Source organism: Moschus berezovskii, chromosome 27 (assembly GCF_049115385.1).
Source record: "Moschus berezovskii isolate FMDL1 chromosome 27, NW_MosBer_1.0, whole genome shotgun sequence".
Lineage (NCBI taxonomy): Eukaryota > Metazoa > Chordata > Mammalia > Artiodactyla > Moschidae > Moschus > Moschus berezovskii.
In genome coordinates this window covers 7,906,849-7,930,634 of record NC_142486.1, presented here as the reverse complement: position 1 = coordinate 7,930,634, position 23,786 = coordinate 7,906,849, and the positions used below count along the sequence as shown (strand labels likewise).

Sequence of the window (23,786 nt, the reverse complement as noted above, 5' to 3'; positions counted from 1 at the left end):
ACTGAACTGAACTGAACTGAACCCCAGGTCTGATTCCCAGACATAGGCACTTTCCGTTATACACCGCTTCACCCCTCCCCGCACCCAACCGCCTTCTTTGAGTGGTGAAGGGTGGAGAAACACCAGCTCCAATCAAACCTTCGAAAGCAAAGGAAAATTTCAACTCATTAAATAAAACTAAGCAGCACTGCCATCAGATCTGTAAGTTTATTTGCTCAATGTGCGACAGCTACATAATGACTCACATTCATGATATTCCATCACTGAGGAAAACTGCTAAGAATGGTCCGTGTGTGAAAGAATTCCTTAGAGAAACACGGAGTTGGAAAAAAATAACCACTGATTAGACCTTAAAAATAGTTCACTGCATAACATGACAAAAAGCACAAAGGCTCATTCAGAGAACATGTTCGGTGTTCTCCTACACTGTAATAGTTATAATTTCACCATGACAAACACCAGACATTAAGATTAAGCTAACACTGGTGTTTCTTTTGCTCCCCCCCAAAAAAACAAAATGTATAACTGCATGTCACTATAGCAACATCCAAAACAGATCAATTTGTTACGATCACTATTTGGTAGAGCAAACTTTACCCCCAAAAAGAAAAAATTAAATTAAAAAAACTTTAAAAAATTTGAAGACTTAATTTTTTTTGTCATAGGAATACATAACACCTACAGTATAAGTTAATAAATTTCAAGCTACTGTATAGAAATACAACACTAGCATGCACAATATTGTATCAATAGAGTAATGGAGGAGTAATCATTTCACTGGAGAGACAGTATCATAGGCAAGTGCATTTCTTTAAAAATAAAGAAAAGAAAAGAAACCATTCAAGCTGCTTAAATATCAAGTCTCCCATTCCCTCTTCATTTTTTTTTAGCCCTCAGATGTGGTTTTTATCTTGCATTATTCTAAAAAGCAGCCAGAGCCAAAGCTGAAATTTAAAAGAAAAAATAGGTTTTGTAATTCCAGTAAATCATTTCCAAATGCTACAAGGGAAGGACACAACACTGCTCACTGGACATGAAGATAAAATTAAGTGAAGTCCCACCTACCTCCCCCCTCCCCGCCCCCAATCTCTTCCCATCCATAGCATTGACCTTAGGCCCCTGTTAGGGCGCAGAAGCTATAAAGCTCTCTTCTCTCAGTTCTCCTGGTAGGCTCGGTTAATTGGGACTCGCTCTCGAGCACATGGAGGGGGCCTTCTAAGGAAAGTCATGCTGGGTAGCCTGTGCCACGTGACAGGACATCGTCCCTCTTCTATCTTCACTGTCACCTGGATCCTGGTCACTGTGTACATTTCACAACTGGAAGCTCCATTTTGGTTTTAACAAAAACAACTGTCAGGGTTTTCCTCAATTATGACTCATTCCTCTGCCTGCCTAAATAAAACAAAGAAACAAACAAATCTGGTGTCGTTACCTATCTCGGCAGTTCATGCTATTGTAAAAAAGGCTAAACGCACATGCAACAGGTCGTGTTTTCAGAAAGACTTATCTAAAATGAGAATGAAGGACCTAAGGCTGAGTGAAACAAACTTGTGGAAAGAGCATGGTGGTTTCCATCAATTCTAAAACGTGCAAAGATGGCACAATCCAATTTCCAACTTCTATATTTTCATTAAAAAGAAAAAAATAAGAAAAAACTGTGGTCAAATAGGAGTTAAGGATTTATTATCTGATAATGATGCTGTTTTATTTTCCTAAAACAATTATTTGGGGAAGGAGTGTTTTCATGGAGGAAAAACGGATACACGAGGTTCCCAAAACTGGACAGAGTGTTCATGGAGAGAGTTCTTCCTTCAGGATTTTTCTACCAGTAAGCTCCTAGCACCTGAATTTTCACACACTGCACCACGAACTTTCTCAAAATGACCGCCAGCTTCTACAACCCAACAGCTTTTCAACCCGTCCGTGTGCATGCTGTGGGCGCGAGGTACAATGAGGAAGACCCAAGAGAGGAGACAGACGGCAGTGCCACCCGAGGAAGCCGTGCCAACTGAAAAAAACCCAGCACTTCTCTGGAAATATCAGCACAATAAATGACATACAGACCTGAATTTTCTCTAGTTTTGTGGTGTTCAATGTTTCTATTAAAGTGATTAATCATTTGTTGTGATGGATTTAAGAAGAAAGGACAAAAATCCCACAGCCACCTGCCAAGCACCTATTAACCAAAACCTAACAAGTAGTTCTGATTCTCCTCAGGCAAGCCTGTTGGCCTAGGAGACAGAGAACAGCAAAACCGACCTGGATAAGGCTGAACAAGGATGTAAGAGTCAAAATAAAGAAAAACACACAATCAATGGCTTGATGTTAACATATGGCTGTAATGTAGAAATACTGTAAACTGCAATTTAGTGTTAATACTGTCAACTAATCTGAAAACTGGCATGGCCTAAACCATAAACAGACCTTACGTTCTATCAGCTTGGGATTTTAATATTCCATGTCTGCTAAGAGTACACCCTGAAAAACAAAATGCACAGCTAAAACAGATGAGCTAGGAAGTACCCAAAACTTAAAAGACGAGAGCATATGTACATAAAAATCCTTACTGGAACCACAGAACTTATTGAATGAGGGCCATTCCGTTTTAAGTTTTCTTTTCATCTTAAAACCCTATTTTCTAGCAATAAGTTAAATTAAAGACAGCTCCACTTGCATTAATCTACAGAACAGTCCATATGCCAGTGTGAGGCTGCTATTCCAAAACCAGCACAGCTAGCCTGACTTTCCACTAGTGGTATTTTGGCAAAAATGTCAACAGAGGCGATCAAAGACAGGACAGGTCGTGGGTTTCTCCCTAGGAAGGTCACCCCTCCCTTTCCCTCCCCCACCCGGCCCCCGACTCATGGGAAAAATAAAGACTGCAGTAGTAGCATCAGCGTGCGCTGCCAGTCCACCTGGGGCCTTAATTGTTGCCTTCGCCGCCATCGTCGTCTTGCTGGTCGCTCGTCCAGAGCGTGAGGTTGTCACGGAGCAGCTGCATGATCAGCGTGGAGTCCTTGTAGGAGTCCTCGTTGAGGGTGTCAAGCTCGGCGATGGCGTCGTCGAAGGCGGTCTTGGCCAAGTGGCAGGCTTGCTCCGGGGCGTTCTGGATCTCGTAGTAGAAGACGGAGTAGTTAAGGGCCAGGCCTAATCTAATGGGGTGGGTGGGCTGCATGTGCTCCTTGCTGATCTCGTGGGCTTCGCTGTAGGCCTTCTCGGATGACTCCACCACGGCTGCCCTCTTCTCGCCGGTGGCGACCTCGGCCAGGTAGCGGTAATAGTCCCCTTTCATCTTCAGGTAAAACACTTTGCTCTCATACTGGGTCTCGCTGCAATTCTTGATCAGGTAGTTATCCAGCAGGCTCAGCACATCCTGACACACGGCCTCCAACTCCTTCTCTATTTTTTCACGGTAAGCACGGACCATCTCTATTTTCTTCTCGTTGCCATCGGCAGATGTCTTCTGCTCGATGCTACTGATAACCCTCCAGGAAGAGCGGCGTGCCCCGACTACATTCTTGTAGGCCACAGAGAGAAGGTTTCTTTCTTCATTGGACAGTGGCTCATTCAGCTCTGTCACCTATTGAAGAGGAACGGAGAAAGAGCTGTTACGGTACAGGTGATGGCAGGATGGGCTAACCGCATCTTTCACGCTACTAAAACCCAAAGAGATGGATCAGCTGATTAAAGTCACCAACATGCAGACGTCAGGCTGTGGGAGTACATGACAGGGAGACGGAGAGGGAATGAGCAGCAGGAAGGGGAAAACCGCAGCTGGCTCAATGGTGCACGAACCCCCTGCTCCTCCCCAGAGAAGGACACACATGCTCAGCTGTTTCCAGAAAGAACCCTCAAGTCTAACACTTAGATGAAAAGCCAAATTTCGATCTAAATTACAAACGTCAACAGTTCTCTTGAGCAACATTACATACACACCAATGCCAGGGATTTTAATTAGAGCTGTCTTTTATACCTCATCAGTTTGTTTCTTTGAAACAGAAAACAGAATGACAGCTTCCTCCTACTCTTGCCCTGTCTGGCAAACATGAGTCCCATCTCTTTTGGGTGAGGGTATCTTGTGTACTCGGTGAGAATAGAGAGTCACCGTCAAGTTGACTTTGAGAAACATAAGCTTTCTCTGCTCTTAAGAAGATATAAATTCCAGGCACGGGGCTGACTCTGATCACTGAGATGTTAGCAACTTGGGGAACATGTACTCTGGTGTTTGAATACAATTAGCAACAAGACGAACAGAGGAGCAAAGCACTTCTGAGCTGAGGCGGCCAAAGGAATTAATGCTTTCACCCGTGCATTTCTAAAGGGTCTCCATCGTCCCAAACACTAAGAGCCTTGAGCAAACCAAAGTGACAGCACGTCTGTGTTGCATATTTTTATGACTACCAAACAACTGCCTGTAATAAAGAAATTAGATCAAATGACTAAAATTACAGTTTCTTAAGTTATATTATTCCCTATTTCTGTGATGTCAGAGCCACACACTTTAGGTGTCTGACAACCATATGAAACAGAAAGGATCGGGCTCTTATTGCTCTTCCCTCTTTTTCCTCCCTCTTCTGAGGTCACATTTTTACTTGTCTGGTTGACTACCACACCCAAACCGGTAAATACACAGTCACCGGCAGTATCAGAAAGCCCAGACCATGAGCTCTTTCCTCAGATTTTCAACAGAGAAGATGTTCCCTTCCCTTATCCTCCCAGGTACCTGCGCTCTAGTGGTAACCTATTAATTGCAAGCAACTTCTGCTCTTTGTTCTGCCTCTGCCTCGAGCATTTACCAGTGTTCCTGCCTGGAAGATACTTACACAAGAACCAAGTTCTATCTTTTGTGAAATCCTGCCCACTCCACTCCTCCCACCCCCAGTTAAACTGGCTACTTACTGTCTGTTCACCGTGTAGATTACAGCATCCACGTAACGTTCTATTACTGCCAGATATGAAAGGTAGTGGGACAGAGTCCAAAAAGATATGCTGGGCTGGGATTCCAGGAGACTTTGCTTGTGTATGGATCACTTACACATGGTATACATATTCCTCTTTTATAAAGGAAGGAGTCGAGTGGGAGACGGTTATGCTTAATGAAACTGGTTATGTGATTGAAATAGTTCCTCTCAGAATTAAGGCTTCCCTGGTGGCTCAGACAGTAAAGAATCTGCCTGCAATGCAGGAGACCCAGGTTCAATCCCAGGATCGGGAAGATATCCTGGAGATGGAAAAGGAAATCTACTCCACTACTCTTGCCTGGGAAATCCCATAGACAGAGGAGCCTGGAGGGCTACCATCCATGGAGTCACAAAGAGTTGGACACAACTGGGCAACTAACACACTCTCTCAGAATTAAATCAGAATGTAAACCAGACTTAGAGGTTTATATGCTTTGCTTACTAATTCTCACAACATCTGGCCAATAATACACACTCAACTACTTCCTACACTGAGGGTTTTCTCATGTTCCCTTTTTATTATGCATTACTGATCCCCCACTCTAACGTGAGAGCACAAATAGCTCTAGCAGAGGTGGCCAAGGGGAAACAGATGCACGCTGGGGGACGAGATTTTGGTACCTCGGCAGTGAAAGTGTGGTGTCCTAACCACTGGACCGCCAGGGAATTCCCGTGGGCAATTCCTTTTGAGAACTCCCTGAACAATGCCCTTCACTTTAATTCTCCATGTAGGAGGCCTCCACATTTCTTACATCATCCAGCCTATCTTCCCCTATCAAGTCTCGTTTCTCAGTTCCAGGTGGTTCTCCAGTCCTTAGATCCCTTGTATCACTTCCTTTCCATGAACGCTAGAATCATGTAGCCTGGAGTAACTCCCCAGACTGGCACAGCTCAGGCCAGCCGCCCACAGTCACTGGACGTGCAGGTACTGAAGACCAGCCGCTTCTGGAGTAACCCGAGAGCTGCCTCCCATGCAAGAAGCCCCAGTGCCTAAGGCCACCGGGGTCAGCTCCAGGCCTTTCCCCTAAATCATGCCGTCCTTATTTCAAGAGCCATCAACTATTTAAAGTCCCAGGACCTCGCCAGTTCTCTACACCGTTAAGTCTTTTGCTGCGAGGCTGCAGAGCCCAAAGCTGGCCATTCGCACTTGTGTAACGTCTGTCCAGTTGCCTCAGACAAACTGGAACATGAAGATTATGAAATGCCAACATCACCTTTAGATACAGTAACTCAACCACATTTGGAACATACCCAGATGTTTTCTGCTACTGCAAAACTAAGTTAGAGGGGAAAACCTTTCACACTTAAAAAAAAAGTCTGCTCAAAGGCACTAAGATGTCTCTAAAAACCTTAAATCAGGGTTTAAAAATAAAAAAAATCCTTAAGATCAAAATGGCTTCCAAGAGGGCCAAAAGGGTAAATGAACACGCTACACCAAAAATAAAAGAAACACACGAGAAGGTCTAAGACGAGCTTCGGTGTCCATGTTATCTATATTCTGAGCACACAGCAAAATAACCCACTGCAAGGAAATGTGACACTGCTCTGCTTGCATACAGTTAACCATATATTCTAAAGACGATCTGGTGGTTTAATCACTAAGTCATGTCTGACTTGCGAACCCATGGACTGTAGCCTGCCAGGCTCCTCTGTCCGCGGGATTTTCCAGGCAAGAATACTGGAGTGGATTGCCATTTCCATCTCCAAGGGATCTTCCCGACCCAGGAATCGAACACCAGTCTCCTTCATTGCAGGCAGATTCTTTCCGACTGAGCTATGAGGGAAGCCCAGAGACGACCTACTAAATATCAAATTAAAATTTTTGAAAACAATCTAAAGTTCATTTCGTGCATATCCGGACAAGACGCCTTCAACTTAAAGTACAGTGTGTGCAAAAAAAGAGTTAACACAACAGGCTTGAGATTGCTATCTTTAGAAAGGTCTGCTTGCGAAGCTGACCCTTGGCTAGCATTTGAGAACTAGGATTCTGGAAGGGTTCCCACTACCCCGATTAAGAATGGCCCATTGGCCCTAAAAAGTTTGTCCAAACAATGTGTTCCTTCCAGAAGTCTTGAATTTGGTATATGTGAGGCAGAAAATGCTCCGCGAACACTCCTCAGTAAGACCTCTGGGAACTGAATCTCTAATGAGCTTCCTTCCCAGCAGACATTTCACACACACAGTCCACCTGAGTCTCCAGGGAAAGAAGACTCTCAGACCTGGCTTACTCTGATCTTCACGCCAAGGACCTTTTCTCTTTGCTGATTTAGCTTTGCATCCTTCCACTGTAATAAATCATAGTCGAGAGTATGGCTCTGGGACTTCCCTGGCAGTCCAGTGGTTGAGAATCTGCCCTGCAATTCAGGAGACTTGGGTTCAAACCCTAGTTGCGGAACTAAGATCCCACATGCGAAGGAGCAACTAAGCCCATTCGCCACGAGAGCATCTGTGTGCCACAATTAAAGATCCCGTGTGACCAAAGATCCCAGGTGCTTCAACTAAGACCAAACACAGCCAAATATACAAATAATCAGAACAACAACAACAAAGGACAGCTCTATATGCTGAGCCCTGGCAAACCACGAAACAGGGAGGGAGCCTTAGGGACGTCAATACCGAGTCATTCTGGGAAACTCGGTAACATGTCACATAAGGTCTGATGACAAGAAAAATACAGTTAAAGGCCACTGCTTACCAGATAACTCACCAAGCATTCACCAAGCACCTAACGTGCGTCACGTCACACCTCACTGTGCCAAACACAACATTTGTGAGATGCCCTCAAGGTGCCAGTTCACGAGGAGGAAACACAAATGTATTCACGTTAGATCACCAGTCACAGAGACACTCTCAAGGCAGCCAAAGTCTGCCTGGGAAACTCATTCACCTGGCTTTTAGAAGGCAGCAGCAATGATCTTGGATAAAAATTGTGCTGCAAGGAAATATTCCAGGAAGACGAACGTCCCAGAAGAGTCAGGGAACTTCCATGGCATAGTCAGGGTTAAGCTCAAGGCCTCAGCGATGATGCCAGAGAATCCCGGCTTTTCTGACAGCTGTCAGGTACTGTGTTCTTCTCACAAGTACCCTGCCATGGTGGACCTTATACCTGACAGGTGAGATGCAGAGCAATGAGTAGTCTTTCCCCTCAAAATCAGTCCACTAACAGACAGCAGGGCAGGGACACGAACTCAAGTCCTCTGGTTTTACACCCCGAGTCTCAGACAATGTAAACCCGGCACCGTATCACAGAGAAAGAACTCTTTTCTGCAACACAGGTGACACCGTGTCTTACTGCACTTCGCAGTCCTGCGGCTTGTGGAGACTGATGGTTTGGGGCAGCCCTGTTTTGTCAGACTGATGGCTAGCAACTTTTACCAATAAAGTAATTTTTTAATAACAAGAACCTACTGTACAGCACAGGGAACTACACTCAATATCTTATAATAACCTGTAATGGAAAAGAACCTAAAAAATATACATACATACATATATATATATAAACTGAATCACTTTGCTGTACTCTTGAAACTAACACAACACTGTAAATTAACTAAACTTCAGTAAAGAAGATGAACTCTAAGACATGCTGCTGCTGGGAATTCCCCTGGCGGTTCGGTGGTTAGGACTCCATGCTTTTACTGACAAGGGCCCAGGTTTGATCCAAAGCCCCACACAGTGTGACCAAAGTAAAAAAAAAAAACTCACCCACTTCATAAAAGGAATTTAAAACCAATCGGTAACAGAAAAGTGAGCAAAAGGAATTGAAAAAAAGGAAAAAATTATTTATATATATATATATAAAACCCAAAGTCATTCATTTTATAAATGTTAAGTTTTTTCCAACCAGACTGGTAAAACTTAAATATTCTGTGAAGGCTGACAGTGTGGATAAACAGGCACCACTACCACCCATTGTTGGATATCATAAATTAGTACAAACTTCAGGGAGGGCAATTTGGAACAACTATCAAAATTAAATACTAAAAAACCTTCTGACTCTGCCATTCCATTTCTAGAAACGGATTCACTGTGTCATTTCTAACAGCTAAACTCTGGAACCACCTAAATGGTGGTCAATGGGAGTCTGGTTTATGAACATGCATACAAGGGAATTCTAGGTAGTCATTTTAAAAGTATTTGTGTATTTTCACTGAATCTCTAGAAAGGTTTCTAGATATTTCTGTATCACTAAAAACAGTGGCTGAGAGGCAGTTAAGGTTGATGACGTTTAATTTTTTACCTGCTACCAGTAGTACCTATTCAAACAAAACCTCTCCATAATTTACTCAGCTAACATCCACCAAACTTTTTCGAACCAAGTGTAAAAAAAAACAAACCACCTTCAAGCCAGCAATTTTACATAAGCAAGTTACTAATGTTAATACATTACTAACTCAAGCCCACATCTGCTGCTTTGCACTCACCACCTCACTTCTACCAATAGCTTTAAAAATAAACTTAGTTGCATAAAAATCTTTCATTATATCTTTACACAGATTAGGACTGATATACAGTAGTATATATACCACAGATTTTCAGCCCTGTTTCACTGAACTAATTACTAATTTAATTCCAATATTTTCCCAGTTTATTCACTACCTAATCTTATGATTCCCAAATACCGCTTATATTTGTGCAAGGTTATCTGCTGCAAAATCAAGGACAGTATTACTAATGCTATAATGCGCATCTTCGTTTCATTCTGAGTTTAATGGAATACTTCCAGGGTTTCATTCTTAAATCCCGACTCTTTGTTTAAAAGATATTTGAGAAATACTCATATATTCCGTACTTTTTAAAATAATTTTTGTTGTATCAGAAATGAGTTCTTTGACCAAAATTATAACTCCTCTTTGGTCCTCCAGATAACTCTTTATGATTCAGTATTGTTATTTCCATTTTAAAGCGTAGAAAATTAAGGCTCAGAGCCAAAGAATGGTATCCAAGTCTCATGGCTTAAAATCCCATATGCTTTCCACTATATGACCAGTTCTTAACCAAGGAGGAACTACTTGTAACATACTCTCCCTAGCAGCCCTAACCCTCAAAGGCTCAGTACTGCATGGGCTCTACACACGTCTTTCTCCAGGTGAAGAACTGCAGGTCAACGTTTCTCAGAACATGAGTTACCACATGACTCACTCATTTCACTCCTCGGGATACACAAAAGAGATGTACAAGTGTTAACAGTGCCAAGGCAGAAAAACCCCTGCTCCACACCATCAATACCCAGATCCAGGTCTCAAAGCCTTCCTCATACTACATACTCCTCTCCCCTCATGTTTTTCCTACGGCCCAAAAAGCACTTCCAGAACTCATGAAGAAAAATTGTCTGTAAGTCATCCTTTAAGCCCTAATTCAAACACTGCACTTCCTTCCTGAAGCGTGAAAAATTCACAGGCAGAACCAATTACTGCTTATTGTGTTAGTAAGCTTCACCACACTCGTGTTACACTGCTTATTTCTCGTGCCTCAGGGTGGAACCCTGCACCTTTTTTCCTCCTCAAAAGACAAAAGTCCTTAAGAGCAGGTAGCACACGGCACTCATCAATGAGTCACCACAGTACCTAGTCACTTCCCAATGTTTGCTAAGTGACATGAATCTAACAGGATGTATCCAGCCCAGACTGACTGCATAAACGGCCCACAGAACTCCTTCTAACTCTGTATGTACATGTGCGCTTAGTCGCTCTGTCGTGTCTGACTCTTTGCGACCCCGTGGACTGCAGCCCGCCAGGCTCCTCTGTCCATGGGGATTCTCCACGCAAGAATACTGGAGTGGGTTGCCATGCCCTCCTCCAGGGGATCTTCCCACCCCAGGGATCGAACCCAGGGCTGCCACACTGCAGATGGATTCTTTACTGTCTGAGCCACCAGGGAAGCCCAACTCTGTGTACAGACCCTTCCTTTTAAATATGACTTTGAGGCTCCTTCCATCAAGAACAAGAAAGTACTTCTCCACCTCTATCATCTGAACTTGATTGTGTGACTTGGTCAGTGGAGCATTAGCAAGTATGAGGCAAGCAAAGGCCTGAAAAGTGCTTGTGAATCGGGGCTCGCTGCCAGGAACCAAGCCAAGGAAGCCTGGTTCACCTGGAGACGAAGAGACCATGTGAAGAGGCCTCAGCCTCTCCATAGTTCATCTGGCCCCGCAGGAGTCCCCGACAGCTCCCAACTACCTGACCAGTCCACAGAACTGAGACAAATAAGAAACATTCGTTTCAGGTAGTTTGATACAAACAGAAACTTAACTAATATTAAGCTGCTATCGTTGGGTGCCATCAGCACCAGATACAAGAACAGCTGAATTTTAGGGTCAAGGTACAGGACTTGAAGCAAAAACAAGGCCTCTTCATTAGCCCAGATTCCACCCATTGCTCCAGTCTGATCTCACTTTTCAACAACTGGGACATAAGCCAAAGCTCCGCAGCATGCCACTTAACCCCACACGTCAGGAAACAGATATGCTATGCTCCAGCACACCCTTGGCTAGCAGTCAAATAACCCTATTCTAAAAATTAGCTCAATCAAAATTAGCTTAACAGGTTTTTATATATACAAGTCCATACTGACTCCCTCACAATCATCTCTTCTTTCATGCCTTTTCTTTGCTTCTCAGATTTCTTCTGGAATCAATGTCATGTTCCCTTTCTTTGGGACTGTTGACTTGTGTCCAGACCTCTGGCCGACTTCCTTATCAAGGCTATTCCCTCAAATTAATTATAAACAGCAGTTCGCTTTGATCTCATCAATTCTGACAACTTATCCTCAAACCACACCTTTGACCTCATTCACCACCATTCATGTTTAAAATTATCTTGTACTGGGTTCTCATTAATTTACCGTGTTGTGTTAGCTGCAGGTATACAGCAAAGTGGTCCAGTTGTACATATACACATAACCGTCCTTTCCAGATTCTTTCCCCAGGGGTTATTACAGAACACTGAGTTCCCTGTGCTAAAGACCAGGTCCTTGTTGATCACCTGTTTTATATATAGCAGTGTGTATATGTTAATCCCAGACTCCTGAGTGACCCACGTCCCCCTACAACCATCACCACTGAAATCAAACTCGTGGGAGTCCCCTGGCGGTCCAGTGGTTAGGACTAGGAGCTTTCACTGCCCTGGCCTGGGTTTCAATCCCTCATCAGGGAACTGAGATCCTACAAGCCATGTGGCACAGCCAAAAATAAATAAATAGGAAAATCAAACTCCTATCCTCCAATATTACCAGGCCTCACTCCCACCAACTAGATTTTCTCTTGAACACTGTCCTTTTTCTTTCAGCCCCTTCCCTTTAGGCTTTATTTCTTCCTCATAGGGCAGATCCATCAAATTAAATTATTTCTGCATGAACATCAACTTTCCTATGCCTGGTCCTGCTGCTGCACCATCCCTAAATCCTCAGTCACTACAACCACCCAGCCTGCTTTCTACTCTTACACCCAAAATAGAGGGGAGGGGAGAGGATGAAGACAGACCAACAAGAAAAGCCAGATTGTAGTCACTATGAATTAAGGCTTTCTTTTAAACTTCAAGCTGGGCCCCCTCTCCTGTACCTTCCCATTATCATGTAGTCCAAGTTCAGGTTTACAATAAGTAAATGACGCCTTTCAATTACTTCTCCTATTTCCTGCAACATCAAGTCTCTGAAAACAAGTCTCTCCACCTTTCATCCACTCCTCAGCCCGCTATTACTGTTACAAGTGTCTTCCTTCTTCACATATCCTGTGTCTCCTCTTATGTCTTCATCTTAAACCTTGTTCCAGGCACTACGGAAGTGTGATTCCCTAGGGTTCACATTTTGACTCTGACTCTCCATTCTGCCCGGATGACCTTCTTGTGCCTGGTTTTAACTAGCATGGATTCATAGGAGATTCCCACTAGAATGTCAGTTCTCTGAGGGCAGGGGATATTACAGTCTCCAGGTCTGAGACTAGTCTGGTCATTAGCCGTTCCTAAGTATTTGTTTCCTTAATGAAGGAGCACTTAACTTGTGCTGTGCACTCTTCTAAGGGCTTTTCCTGAGTTAACATGTAGCCATGATGTCTCTGCTGACCGACACTTAAATGTTTCCTCAAACACAGCATGACAGCAACTGGCGGCATCTTCTCCATCATTTCTCCTTCCTCCTCCTGCTATCTCCAGCCATCAAGTTCTCTCTCATGTCTGCCCTCACTGTCCCTGCCCTGGTCCTCATCCTTTAGACTAGACCCTAGTCCCACTCTCCTCCTATTCAATTTCCACACTGCTGCCATGGCTCTCAACAAACTGAATATGGAATGAGGATCCCTTTCTGCTGAAAATCCTTCAGTGACTGTCCACAGCCTAAAAAAACTCAAACTCTGTAAGGCCCTTCATCAACCGGCCCCTCTCTGGACTCATTTCCTAACATTCTCTCAGGGCAACCAAGAGTGAAGGCATGAATCATGCAGCAGATTCAGCAGTCTGGACGTTCAGAACCTGAACAATGCCACGCCCTCTGCCTGGACACTCCTGCCTCCAGCCTTCTCCCCTCCACACCCCCACCACACCCCTACCCCTGCTATCCTTTCCAGGAAACCTCCCGACACCAAGGTTGACTTCAGTTGTCCTCCTACTCCACAGCACTGGGCTGTCCTTTCCTGGGTGTTGAATATTCCCACCCACCGATGTTCAATAACCCCCCCTCACAGCTCTGTCCCCCCTGGGGGATTTCTGGATCAGTCCACTTCTCCCACTGCCTGAGCATCCACAAAACATTCAAGTTAACATTCTTTTCCTCCTTTGATCTTTACTTAAATCCCCTCAAAAAATATTTCCAAAAAAATCAAACCAATATGTTTCCACACTCCTGCTTGTGAATTCCACACAAGATAGTATTACTTTTGATGAACAAAAACGTCACAGCTTCCTCCCATTTCTTTCAAGTGAGGGATACTCTTCCATTCAGCCTAAGTGGCATCCTTTACTTCTGGGCAATATCTGTAAGATTCCAATGGCAAAACCATGGTACTTATCTCCTTGTGCTAAAAATTACAAGTTCTCCTTTGGTAAATGATACTTAAAACATACCAAGATCATGGGACCAAATATTTTCTAAAAGAAACCAGGTCACACATACGCATACGCAACAGTCTTAGGGCTCACATTTATTTATGATAAATACACTCACATTCTTCTTCAGTTCAGTCGCGTCCGACTCTTTGCGACCCCATGAATCACAGCACAGCAGGCCTCCCTGTCCATCACCAACTCCCAGAGTTCACTCAAACTCATGTCCATCGAGTCGGTGATGCCATCCAGCCATCTCATTCTCTGTCGTCCCCTTCTCCTCCCGCCCCCAATCCCCCCCCAGCATCAGAGTCCTTTCCAGTGAGTCAACTCATCACATGAGGTGGCCAAAGTATTGGAGTTTCAGCTTTAGCATCAGTCCTTCCAATGAACATCCAGGATTGATCTTAGGGCTGTCCTAAAGAAGTTTGTTCTGTGTTTAAAATCTACACTAAGCAACAACCCTCTCAGGGACAACTAAATGAAAAAGTATTAAATATACAACAGTTTGAAAGATTTTCAAAGCTTCTGCAAACAATGGAACACTGACTAAAAATTAATGAAAACAGGTCATTGAGACAACAGCTAAAAGATCACCAGTCTCCATATATATACCTTACCTGTGACTCCTTTTTGAAAACTAAAAAACCTTTACTTTTTATTTTCAGAGGCTGAGACTCTGAGAAAAACAGAACTTTAAACTCAAGCCTTAAGCATATTAAACATTTCCACCTATAAAATGGGACCATCACTTTCATAAAACTGTTGTGAAACTAAATGGGGAAAAATACAGCCAAAGTGACAGTAACGTTCAATTATATTGGAATATTTTTAATCTAAGAGTGTGTAACTTAAAATATTTTTGTCTTCTCAAAAAGATCATAGTCAGTGCAGAAATCTACAGAACAGATATGAAAAAAGTCATACCAAAAAGTACACTAGGTTTCCCACTGTGGACCAGATGCTTAGTTTAATGCACCAACATTTCAGGGTAATGCCATGCTGTAACAGATTATAGCACTGACATGATTTTCACAACAGATATAAACACTTGCTAAAAATCTGGTCTTAATCAGTCCTTTTAAAAAGTGTATATACAGCCAGCCAGATTAGGAAGAGAAAAACATGACCAAAATGCAAGAGTACCATAAATCCAAAGTAAGAACAAGTGATAATATCTGTTTTGGGGAATCTATATGCTAGACATAATTCTAAATAAGTAATACCGATAAATATATCTTATACAAGTTTTAAACTTCAATCCGTTACTAGAGCTGCTTGAAGTTTTTACCATCTTGTTTTTTCTCAATAAATGAGTCTAGTTCCAAAAATCTAGCCTTTTTTTGCACGACTTTCAAATGGTAAAAAATAAAAAGGCAGTACATACTAATGCATATATAGGGAATTGAGAAAGATGGAAATGATAGCCCTGTATACGAAACAGCAAGAGACACAGGTCTATAAAACAGTCTTTGGGACTCTGTGGGAGAGGGTGAGGGTGGGATGATTTGGGAGAATGGCATTGAAACATGTATATTATCATATGTGAAACAAATCACCAGTCCAGGTTCAACGCATAATACAGGATGCTCAAGGCTGGTGCACGGGGATGACCCAGAGGGAGGATAAGGAGAGGAGGGAGATGGGAGGGGGGTTCAGGAAGGGGAACTCATGTACACCCGGGGCGGATTCATGTCAATGTATGGCAAAACCAACCAATATTGTAAAATAATTAGCCTCCAAAAAAAAAAAGGCAGTACACTCACCCATTGTTACTGATGTCACTAAATTGGTCTACTGCATACTTCTGAGCATGGATTCAAACTCGGGATGTCTGGGCCCAGACAGCTAGTGTGTATACTATCTACCTACCGACTTTTACCTATTCACACATACAACCAGTAGTATGCTGCCTTTAAGGCAAAAGTTATTTTTAAAAAGATGCTTGGCAAGCAACGAGATGAACAAAAGCAAAACTTGTTTACCCACATTGTTCTCAACAAATCAACTGGGTTTTAGCGCTCCTATCGAATTGGTGGGACTTCCCTGGTGGCTCAGTAAACAACCTGCCTGCTAATAATGCAGGAGACATGGGGTTTGATCCTTGAGTAGGGAAGATCCCCTAGAGAAGGGCATGGCAACCCACTCAAATATTCTTGCCTGGGAAATCCCGTGGACAGAGGAGCCTGGCGGGCTACGGTGCAAGGGGTCAAAAAACCAAGAGTTGGACACAACTTAGGGGCTAAACAACAATCAAATTGGTGATAATCGTCAGAACTGAGAAAAGGTATCAGCCTCTCTTGTCCCCTTCCCAAAAAAGGCAATAGAAATGAAGTGCTGTAATGAGAGAACCCTTCTGTAAACCTACAGCCACAGCATCCTCTTTCCTCTACCCACTCAAGACCCATCCAGCCTTTTTCTCCTCCTCGTGAGCAAAGGCTGATGGGAAGCAGTGCTTTGGCTGTCAACCGAAGAGAAACACTGCTCTGAAAATCAAGGAAAAACTTCATCTGTCATCTGGATTAAACGCTTTAAGCAAGAAACTACACTCTGAGATTGCCAAATTTGAATGTAAAGCGATCTTGCCGTTAACTGGAACATTTGCGGAAAATAAAGGGTAATTTTAGGTCAATAAAAAGCCATCATGCAAGATGGTAAATACCAAGGGAACCGGAGAGTAGTGAAGTATACAGATGGATGACTGGCCAATATGCTGACAAATGGTGGAATTGGTTATATGGGGTTATATCATGCTATTATCTTTATTTTGCATACAAAGTTCCCGTACTAGTTTTTATTTTTTCAACTTCTTTTTTAAAGGCACTCATTCCATCCATCCTCACTAAAGCAGCAAAAGGGAGGCTTGCAGCACATAAGCTAGCAGTTAAACTTTCCTGTTTCAACCTTTTCTTTTTGGAGCCAATAGGCAATAGAATATCCTTGACCTTTGAACCATGTGTATGTAATATCTAGCTCAACAATTATATCTTCCAAAACTTTTGAGATAAATACCAGTACTGGTGATGGTTTCAAGTTCCTTAAAAATTCTCAGCTGTTCTTGCAACAATTCCACTTTTGGGTCTCTGTCTTAATATGCAATCTGTGTTGAAAGCTTTAGCCACAAAGATACTCATGGCAATATCTATAAATTTGGAAACAGCCTAAATGCTAAACAAAAAATACTTAAAATTATGACACATCTGCAGGTCTGTTCAGCTATTGATAATACTGATTAACAGAAGAAAATACCTTGAAATATCAAGGGAAAAATTCAATGTACAAAACCCTGTAGAAAGACATGATGGGAATATCCCTGGCATACGGATTATGGTGACACTTGTCAACCCCCCCAAAAAATTTTTCTAGTGTCCTAAATGCCAGACATTTTGTCATCAGTTGTCAGTTTCAATGGTGACAGCCTTCCAACAACCAGACTCCCTTAGAAGATCACAGCATCCCCAAATTCAAGCTGGACATACTCATCCAGCTTTGACTCAGAACACTATTCTGCTGTTCTTATCCTATCCTAGCTAATGCTCCTCATCCTCATGGATTGGGTCATTTTCAACCTACTTAAAAAAATAAAAAAATCCAGGGTCTGAACTCAATGTCTGTTTTTATTACACAGGTGTAGTGAGAGTCCAGAGAGGAGTCATACGTGAAGTGAGGAGTATGATTTGAGAAGAACATCGATCCGTGGGTCTAGCCATGCCAGACAGGCCCTCCGGTAAGAGTCAATGTCCTGGCGGGAGTGTGGGATTGGTTTGCAGGTTTCCATGCTGGGCCTCTGCTGCAAAGACACACTCATTTGCTACTTCACATTAGACCCGCACAAAAGGAGCACTGTGCTAAGCCGAATGGCACCGGATTGCAACCACCAGTCAAAAATTTTAAGCTGACTTTGACATCCTCTAAGTACCTGCGCTCACAGGCAACTTTTTTCCTAGATCTTGGTTAACTGAATATGGCGGCTTAAGTGTCATATTAATAACTCCTTTCAGAAAGCTCAAGAGGTTTGAAATGATCTGTCTTCAAAACAAACCTGTGTTTTTCAAAGCGTTCCTGTTACCTCTTGGCCTTCTCTCACTTCTCACGCCGCCACAGCTGCTCTTCACACTCGGCCGGGGCGGGGGGATTCCTCTCGCACTGCCGTCATTCCATGCTCAGCTGCCCACTGCTGTCACTGTCACACTCCCAGCTCTGGCACCCCTCTTCTAGTAACAGAACTTTTCAGAGGGAGAAGCTGACACTACACCTGGATCCCGCTCACCAAGTTTGGCTTTACACCTCTCCAAAAATAAGACACTGCTACAAAGATGAAGACCAGTGAGTTTACCTGGAATTTTTTTAATGTCTTAAATGTAAGAACACTCTCATTTCTATCTACCTATTCACAACCCAACTAAAGCTATGCACGCCATTAACAGTGTTCAAATTAGGTAAAGGAAAAATCTACCTCTTGGGACACTCTTCTAAGTAATATGCTGACAAAAATTTGGTTTAGACTTATTCAGTTCTTTCAAAAGAGAGAAGAAGAAAAGACTAGTCTTAAAAGATTTACAGATTTTTATTGTTTCTGCAAAATCATGGAACCAATCCAATGTAACCATTTATTTAAAATTAAAGCTCTCCTTTGGGAATTTTTGTTGATTGTTCTTCCTGTAACTATTTTTCCCCCTAAGTAAAATCAAAATTTCAAGGATCTCTGCAAGTGCCAGTCTAAAGTAAGATAACAGGGTTTGGTACTAAACCAAAACTAATACCTAAAAGGGAATTTGGGGAGGACAACAGAAAAATGGTTATGAGAGCAAAGGCCATAAGGCAGCTCGCGTTGGTAGACTTTATAACCTAGAAAGACAACATGGGTGCCCCATAATCACAGTCGTTGAGGATCTGGTCAAGCTCTAACAAAAAAAGCTTAGAAAATAAGACAAGAAAAAAAAAAGAAAATAAGACAAAAGAGAAGACAATGGCTTATATCTGACTTTTTTCTCTATTACACGTATACAGGGCCTTTGCCTACTTTTCTTTCAGTCTCATGGAATCTGGGAAGAATACAGAAATAATCAGATGCCCTGCCAGATAAAAGGGTTAGGACTGATGATACCAGAGGCAAAACATTGCTCCTGGCCGCCTCAGAAGCACCAAAACAATGTATTTAGCATCTTCTTTATGGGAAGCCCATGCGTGAACAGCTCCTGACTCTCAGCACTGCAGGAACCTTCGCCACACAGCAGGGCAAGCGAGTCTAACATCAGTCAGTCTTGGGGTGGAAAATGAGTGATCATAAGAACACCAGCGTAACTCCTATAATCTCCAAACAAACTAATAATAATAGTTTGCTCAGATTTCAGGTAAACTGTTCTTATTTGGATGAGCATCCCACAGTTTTTAAGCTCTGGAACTTTTAAAATGGAAATACAAACCAAGCCAAAAGAAGTCCCCCCTCCGTTGTTTTTTTTTTTTTTTTTTCAGTTTATGCTGAAAAGGTTCAGATGTTAGAAAACAAAGACAAAGGGATACTGATTACCACTGGCTGTGAGCACTTCATTACTGACACATTCCTGAATCAGTAATCATGTGCTGAAATCCAGCCAGCTATGGCCAACCATGGTCAGTTTTTAAAAATATCATTTTTCCCTCTTCTTGAGTGCTACTAAATAGTACACTTGAAAATGGTTAGTTCATGCCCTGTGACTGTTCACTCAACAAAAAAGATTCAAATCATTTCCTCCACTCTTTTGGTTTAATAAATAAATAAGGCTTCCTCTAAGTAGCAGAGGATGAAATCCTCCCAGGGTCTGTAGTTAATCTAATGAACTGTAATGAAGATGCACATTCAGCAACATCTTTTATCTAGATAAAATTAAAAAAAAAAAAAACACCATATGAAATTGTTTAAATAATTAGAAAAGGCACTGTGGAGAAGGAAATGGCAACCCACTCCAGTGTTCTTGCCTGGAGAATCCCAGGGACGGCGGAGCCTGGTGGGCTGCCGTCTATGGGGTCACAGAGTCGGACACGACTGAAGTGACTTAGCAGCAGCAGTCATTTCAGTTATTGGGAAGGTGAACATAAAAAGCCAACTGTTATCTGTATTCTTCCACTCCAAAGAACAATTGAAGCCACATGACTTCGATTATAATAATGGCTGGCAGAACTCCACAAAGAGTCTACAGAGGTGGCATTACTCCATTAGTGATAATGGCTATTGATCTAGCCTCCTGGAAGAGCTAGTAGAAAAAGCAGAATATTTAACATAGTTTAAAAAAAATTTTTTTTAAGTATATAGATTCTGCTAGGAAGGCATTTTTATATAATTAGGATAGACTTTTGCCACTAATACCCCCCTGCCGCCAACACACCCCAGTAACTTCAACATTAGTTGCCTAGAACCTTTTCTCCCCACCCTCTCCCAAGGCAAATACCCGTAGCTCAAGAGGCTGTTAAAAATCCAAAGGACAAGTCAGTATTGTCTAACAAGTAGGAAATATCTAGGTGTTCGCTGCTTTTTAGATACAAGTCTACACATTTGTCTTAAAAGACTAAACTTCCTTCTTTCCTCTTTTTCAAAATACTCACATATTATTTCTATCTTGGTCACACACCTATAACTATCACAGGTCCTGTTTATTACTAGCGTACCTTCACTAGATAGGAATAAATTTCACCACTCTAGCATCTGAATGAGTTCAACCTTAGAAGAGAACTCACTTAAATGGGAGGACTGAGTATTTTCTTTGTATCTTCCTGCATTTTCCAAATTCTGTGGTGACTTATATAAACAAAGAAACAAGTCTTATAGTTACCTTTTTAAAATAAAGCATCTACATTTTTTATTTAATCCTCACAACTTTTTCAAGTAGGTGTTGACCCATTTTACAGATGAGAAAAGAAGGAAGGTCAGAGATTAAGACCAGTTCTTCAAAATCACAATGAACAGATTTGCTTTGAAAAAGCTCTGTTTTATTTTATAAAACTGTTTTCTTTCCTCCATATTCCATTAAGGAGCCTAAGCATAGCAAGAGAAGTTTTCCAAATCTCAAGCTGAAGTGTTCTGTAGCGGATTCTCATTCCCTAACGTTTACTGAAAATGCCCCAGTAGGAAGAAGTCATAATTTTAAGGTTTCTATTAAAACCTGCCAAGTTAATAATTTGCAATAAACCCACACATACCCCTACACTATGAGTATAAAACATATTCTTGTTTTTTAAGTTTCCATCTCTAGTCCTTCAATGCCCAAGGTTATTATTGAGATGAATGTTTACAAACATGACTGTATCTTATAAACTTTCGACAAATTGGAAATAGGAAAGGTGAACAGGCTTATCCAGAGATCCCTGGTGTGCCTGTGTCAGGATAAAGGACATTCTTCTTTGGGGGACCAATTCTCATCTGGCGGAAGCGGAAGTGCTCAATTCCACCTGGCTTATCTGCTAATTTCTGCATTACCCTGGACAAATGCCATTTGCATACTCCCTACCAGCCCTGAGGTGCATTGCAGCCTCTGTGTCATTGTGTGTGACATCACTGGGTTGCTGTGGATATAGGTGCGAGGTCACTCGCTTTCCTGGGAAACTAGAAATAGGAAAAATTAGAAGAGTCTAAATAACGTGAACTAAAGATATTGATATCCATTGAAGTGCAACTTATTGTCATTTGCACCTTATAAAGACAGCGGCTGTGACAATATATTAATACAGCAGTACTCCCAATTTCAGAACCAATCCTCTTCCTTAATGAGATAAAAATCTTCTCTGCTAATGTAGCTGGTTTAAATGTAAAAGCATCAACCTTGTCATCTCCTGTGAACCAGTAAAGTTATTTGAGAATTAATTAATCTGTAATGCCTATACCGCTTCATTAAAGAGGTTTCATGTGCAAGGTACACTCCTGTATCCGCTGCACACTGGAGATGCATTTTCAAACCTTTGTTACATAAGGCAGGAAGTTAGATATTAAAATAGTGAGAGACTGAAATCATCAGATAATTTTCTATGTTTCATTTAGTAATGCTCAATACGTCCCCTTCCTCTAATATCAAACTGGTTGACCGCCCATCAGATAAATGTAGACAAAATGGTGCAATACAGGCAGGAATCTGCGAAATGCGACAAGCGGAGATCAGTATTCTCTTTTCATCAGCATTGAGGATGCGCTTTTTTTTTTAAGCTTCAGATGTGTCTAACAAAACAAATTAAGGGAAAAAAAAAAAGACTTTTTCCCCTTTACAATAACTCCTCCCCAGCCTCCACCCAGTCTAGGCTCTCTGCAATATGACAAATGCAGAATCTTCTGGAATGACTTGATACTGCCTCCCACCACCGCTTTGTTTGCAATATCAGATCAGAGAATATTTTTTTCAACTTAAAGGAATTTCAACAGATGTGTGCCTGTATTTAAAAAAGAAACAGCATATGTCACAAATTGAACCAGTTGGCTAAATTCACAACCTTTATTTTAGAGACAATACCTACCCTTTCAATACGAGCACAGTAAGAAAAAAATGGAGATGACATATTGAGAACAATCAATGAAAACGCTAGCGAGACAAACGTGCCCCCCTTCCTAAAGGCAAGAAAAGGGCTTGCTTTGGGGAATGGAGAGAGGGGAGCCTTTTGTTAAGAAAAACGTGAGCAAGAAGGTTTCGATTTTGCACCATTGAGCCCAGATTTTCAGGAGAGCCTACGTTTTTTCTCGAGGAGGCTCTAAAGGATCTGTCTGCAGAAGGCAGTGGGAACATTTGGGGAGTGGGGTGGGTGGGGGGAAGTATTAGAAAACCCGGAGACCTGCTGAGTGAATGGGAAAGGCGCCGCCCAGACACCAGGGAGAAAAGAGGAACCGCATCCATGCGGTCCCCCGCCCCCACACGCCCAGGCTGTGGGAGGAGGGGGAAATGGGGCACAAAGGATGCGCACGGCCCCCCGCTCAGGTCCCCAAGCCGACCCGGAGGCGCGGCGGCCGGAGACCCCGCTCCCGAGACCAGCCCCGAAAAGACCCCGCCCCAGCCCCGGCGCGCGGGGAGGGCCGAGGCGGCCGCGCCGCCGGCCCTGGGGGACGCGCGGGGAGAGGCCGCGTCACACACCCGGTCCTCAGCGTTCTCGGGACCCTCCCCGGCCCCCTCAGGGGCATCCAGACCTGCAGTCGCCGACGGGCGACCGGCCCCCGGCCGAGCCCGCGAAGGCCCGCGTCCGCGGAGGGGCTGGGGCGAGGCGGGGGGAGGGGAGGGGAGACTCACGTTCTTCATGGCCGCGGCCATGTCGTCGTAGCGCTCCGCCTGCTCCGCCAGCCGGGCTTTCTGCACCAGTTGCTCGCGGTCCACCATCTTCACGGGCTGGGTCGGGCCGGACGAGGATGAGCCGGGGCGGCCTGGAGGGCTCGGAGGGCGGCTGCGGCGCGGCTGAAGCCCGTGTGCCGGAGGGACCGACCCACACGAGACGCGAGCGGCTCGAGGCAACGGGCGCGGAGGCTGCGACTCGAGCTGCGACCGCGGGACCGGGCGCGAGGCGGCTGCGGCGGCTGTGCGTGCCGCGGGCGGACAACCCCCTGCGGCCCCGCCCACGCCGCGTGACGCGGTCGGCCCCGCCCACCAGCCCGCGCGCGCCCCCGCCCCGGCCCCGCCCCGGCCCCTTCCGCTTCTCGGGTTTCCACTCCCCGGCTCAGCTCGCTGCCGCCTCCCGGGTAGCCCCTTCTTTCCCGGTGCCCCTCGACAAGCCCCGTGCTTCACTTCACCCGGCTAGCTGCGCCCTAGCTTCTCCAGACGATCCCCCACCTACCCTGGACCTGCAGGCC

General features: G+C 43.6%; 1 protein-coding gene across 1 annotated transcript; it reads right to left on the bottom strand.

Annotated features, from left to right (window-relative positions):
• Positions 1 to 193: 193 nt before the first annotated feature.
• On the bottom strand, positions 194 to 23,538 carry YWHAG (tyrosine 3-monooxygenase/tryptophan 5-monooxygenase activation protein gamma). The gene is made up of 2 exons (XM_055410089.2): positions 23,233 to 23,538; positions 194 to 3,580 (listed from the first exon to the last, which is right to left on the bottom strand). Exons 1-2 carry the CDS (start codon positions 23,317 to 23,319, stop codon positions 2,924 to 2,926), a joined length of 744 nt encoding a protein of 247 aa, XP_055266064.1. The 5' UTR covers positions 23,320 to 23,538; the 3' UTR covers positions 194 to 2,923.
• Positions 23,539 to 23,786: the final 248 nt, after the last annotated feature.

Excerpts from the sequence above, each read along its gene's own strand:
- YWHAG (XM_055410089.2), bottom strand. The coding sequence starts at position 23,319 with ATGGTGGACCGCGAGCAACTGGTGCAGAAAGCCCGGCTGGCGGAGCAG. Across the intron at positions 3,581-23,232 it reads TGGCCGCGGCCATGAAGAAC|GTGACAGAGCTGAATGAGCC; the intron begins GTGAGTCTCCCC and ends CCTCTTCAATAG.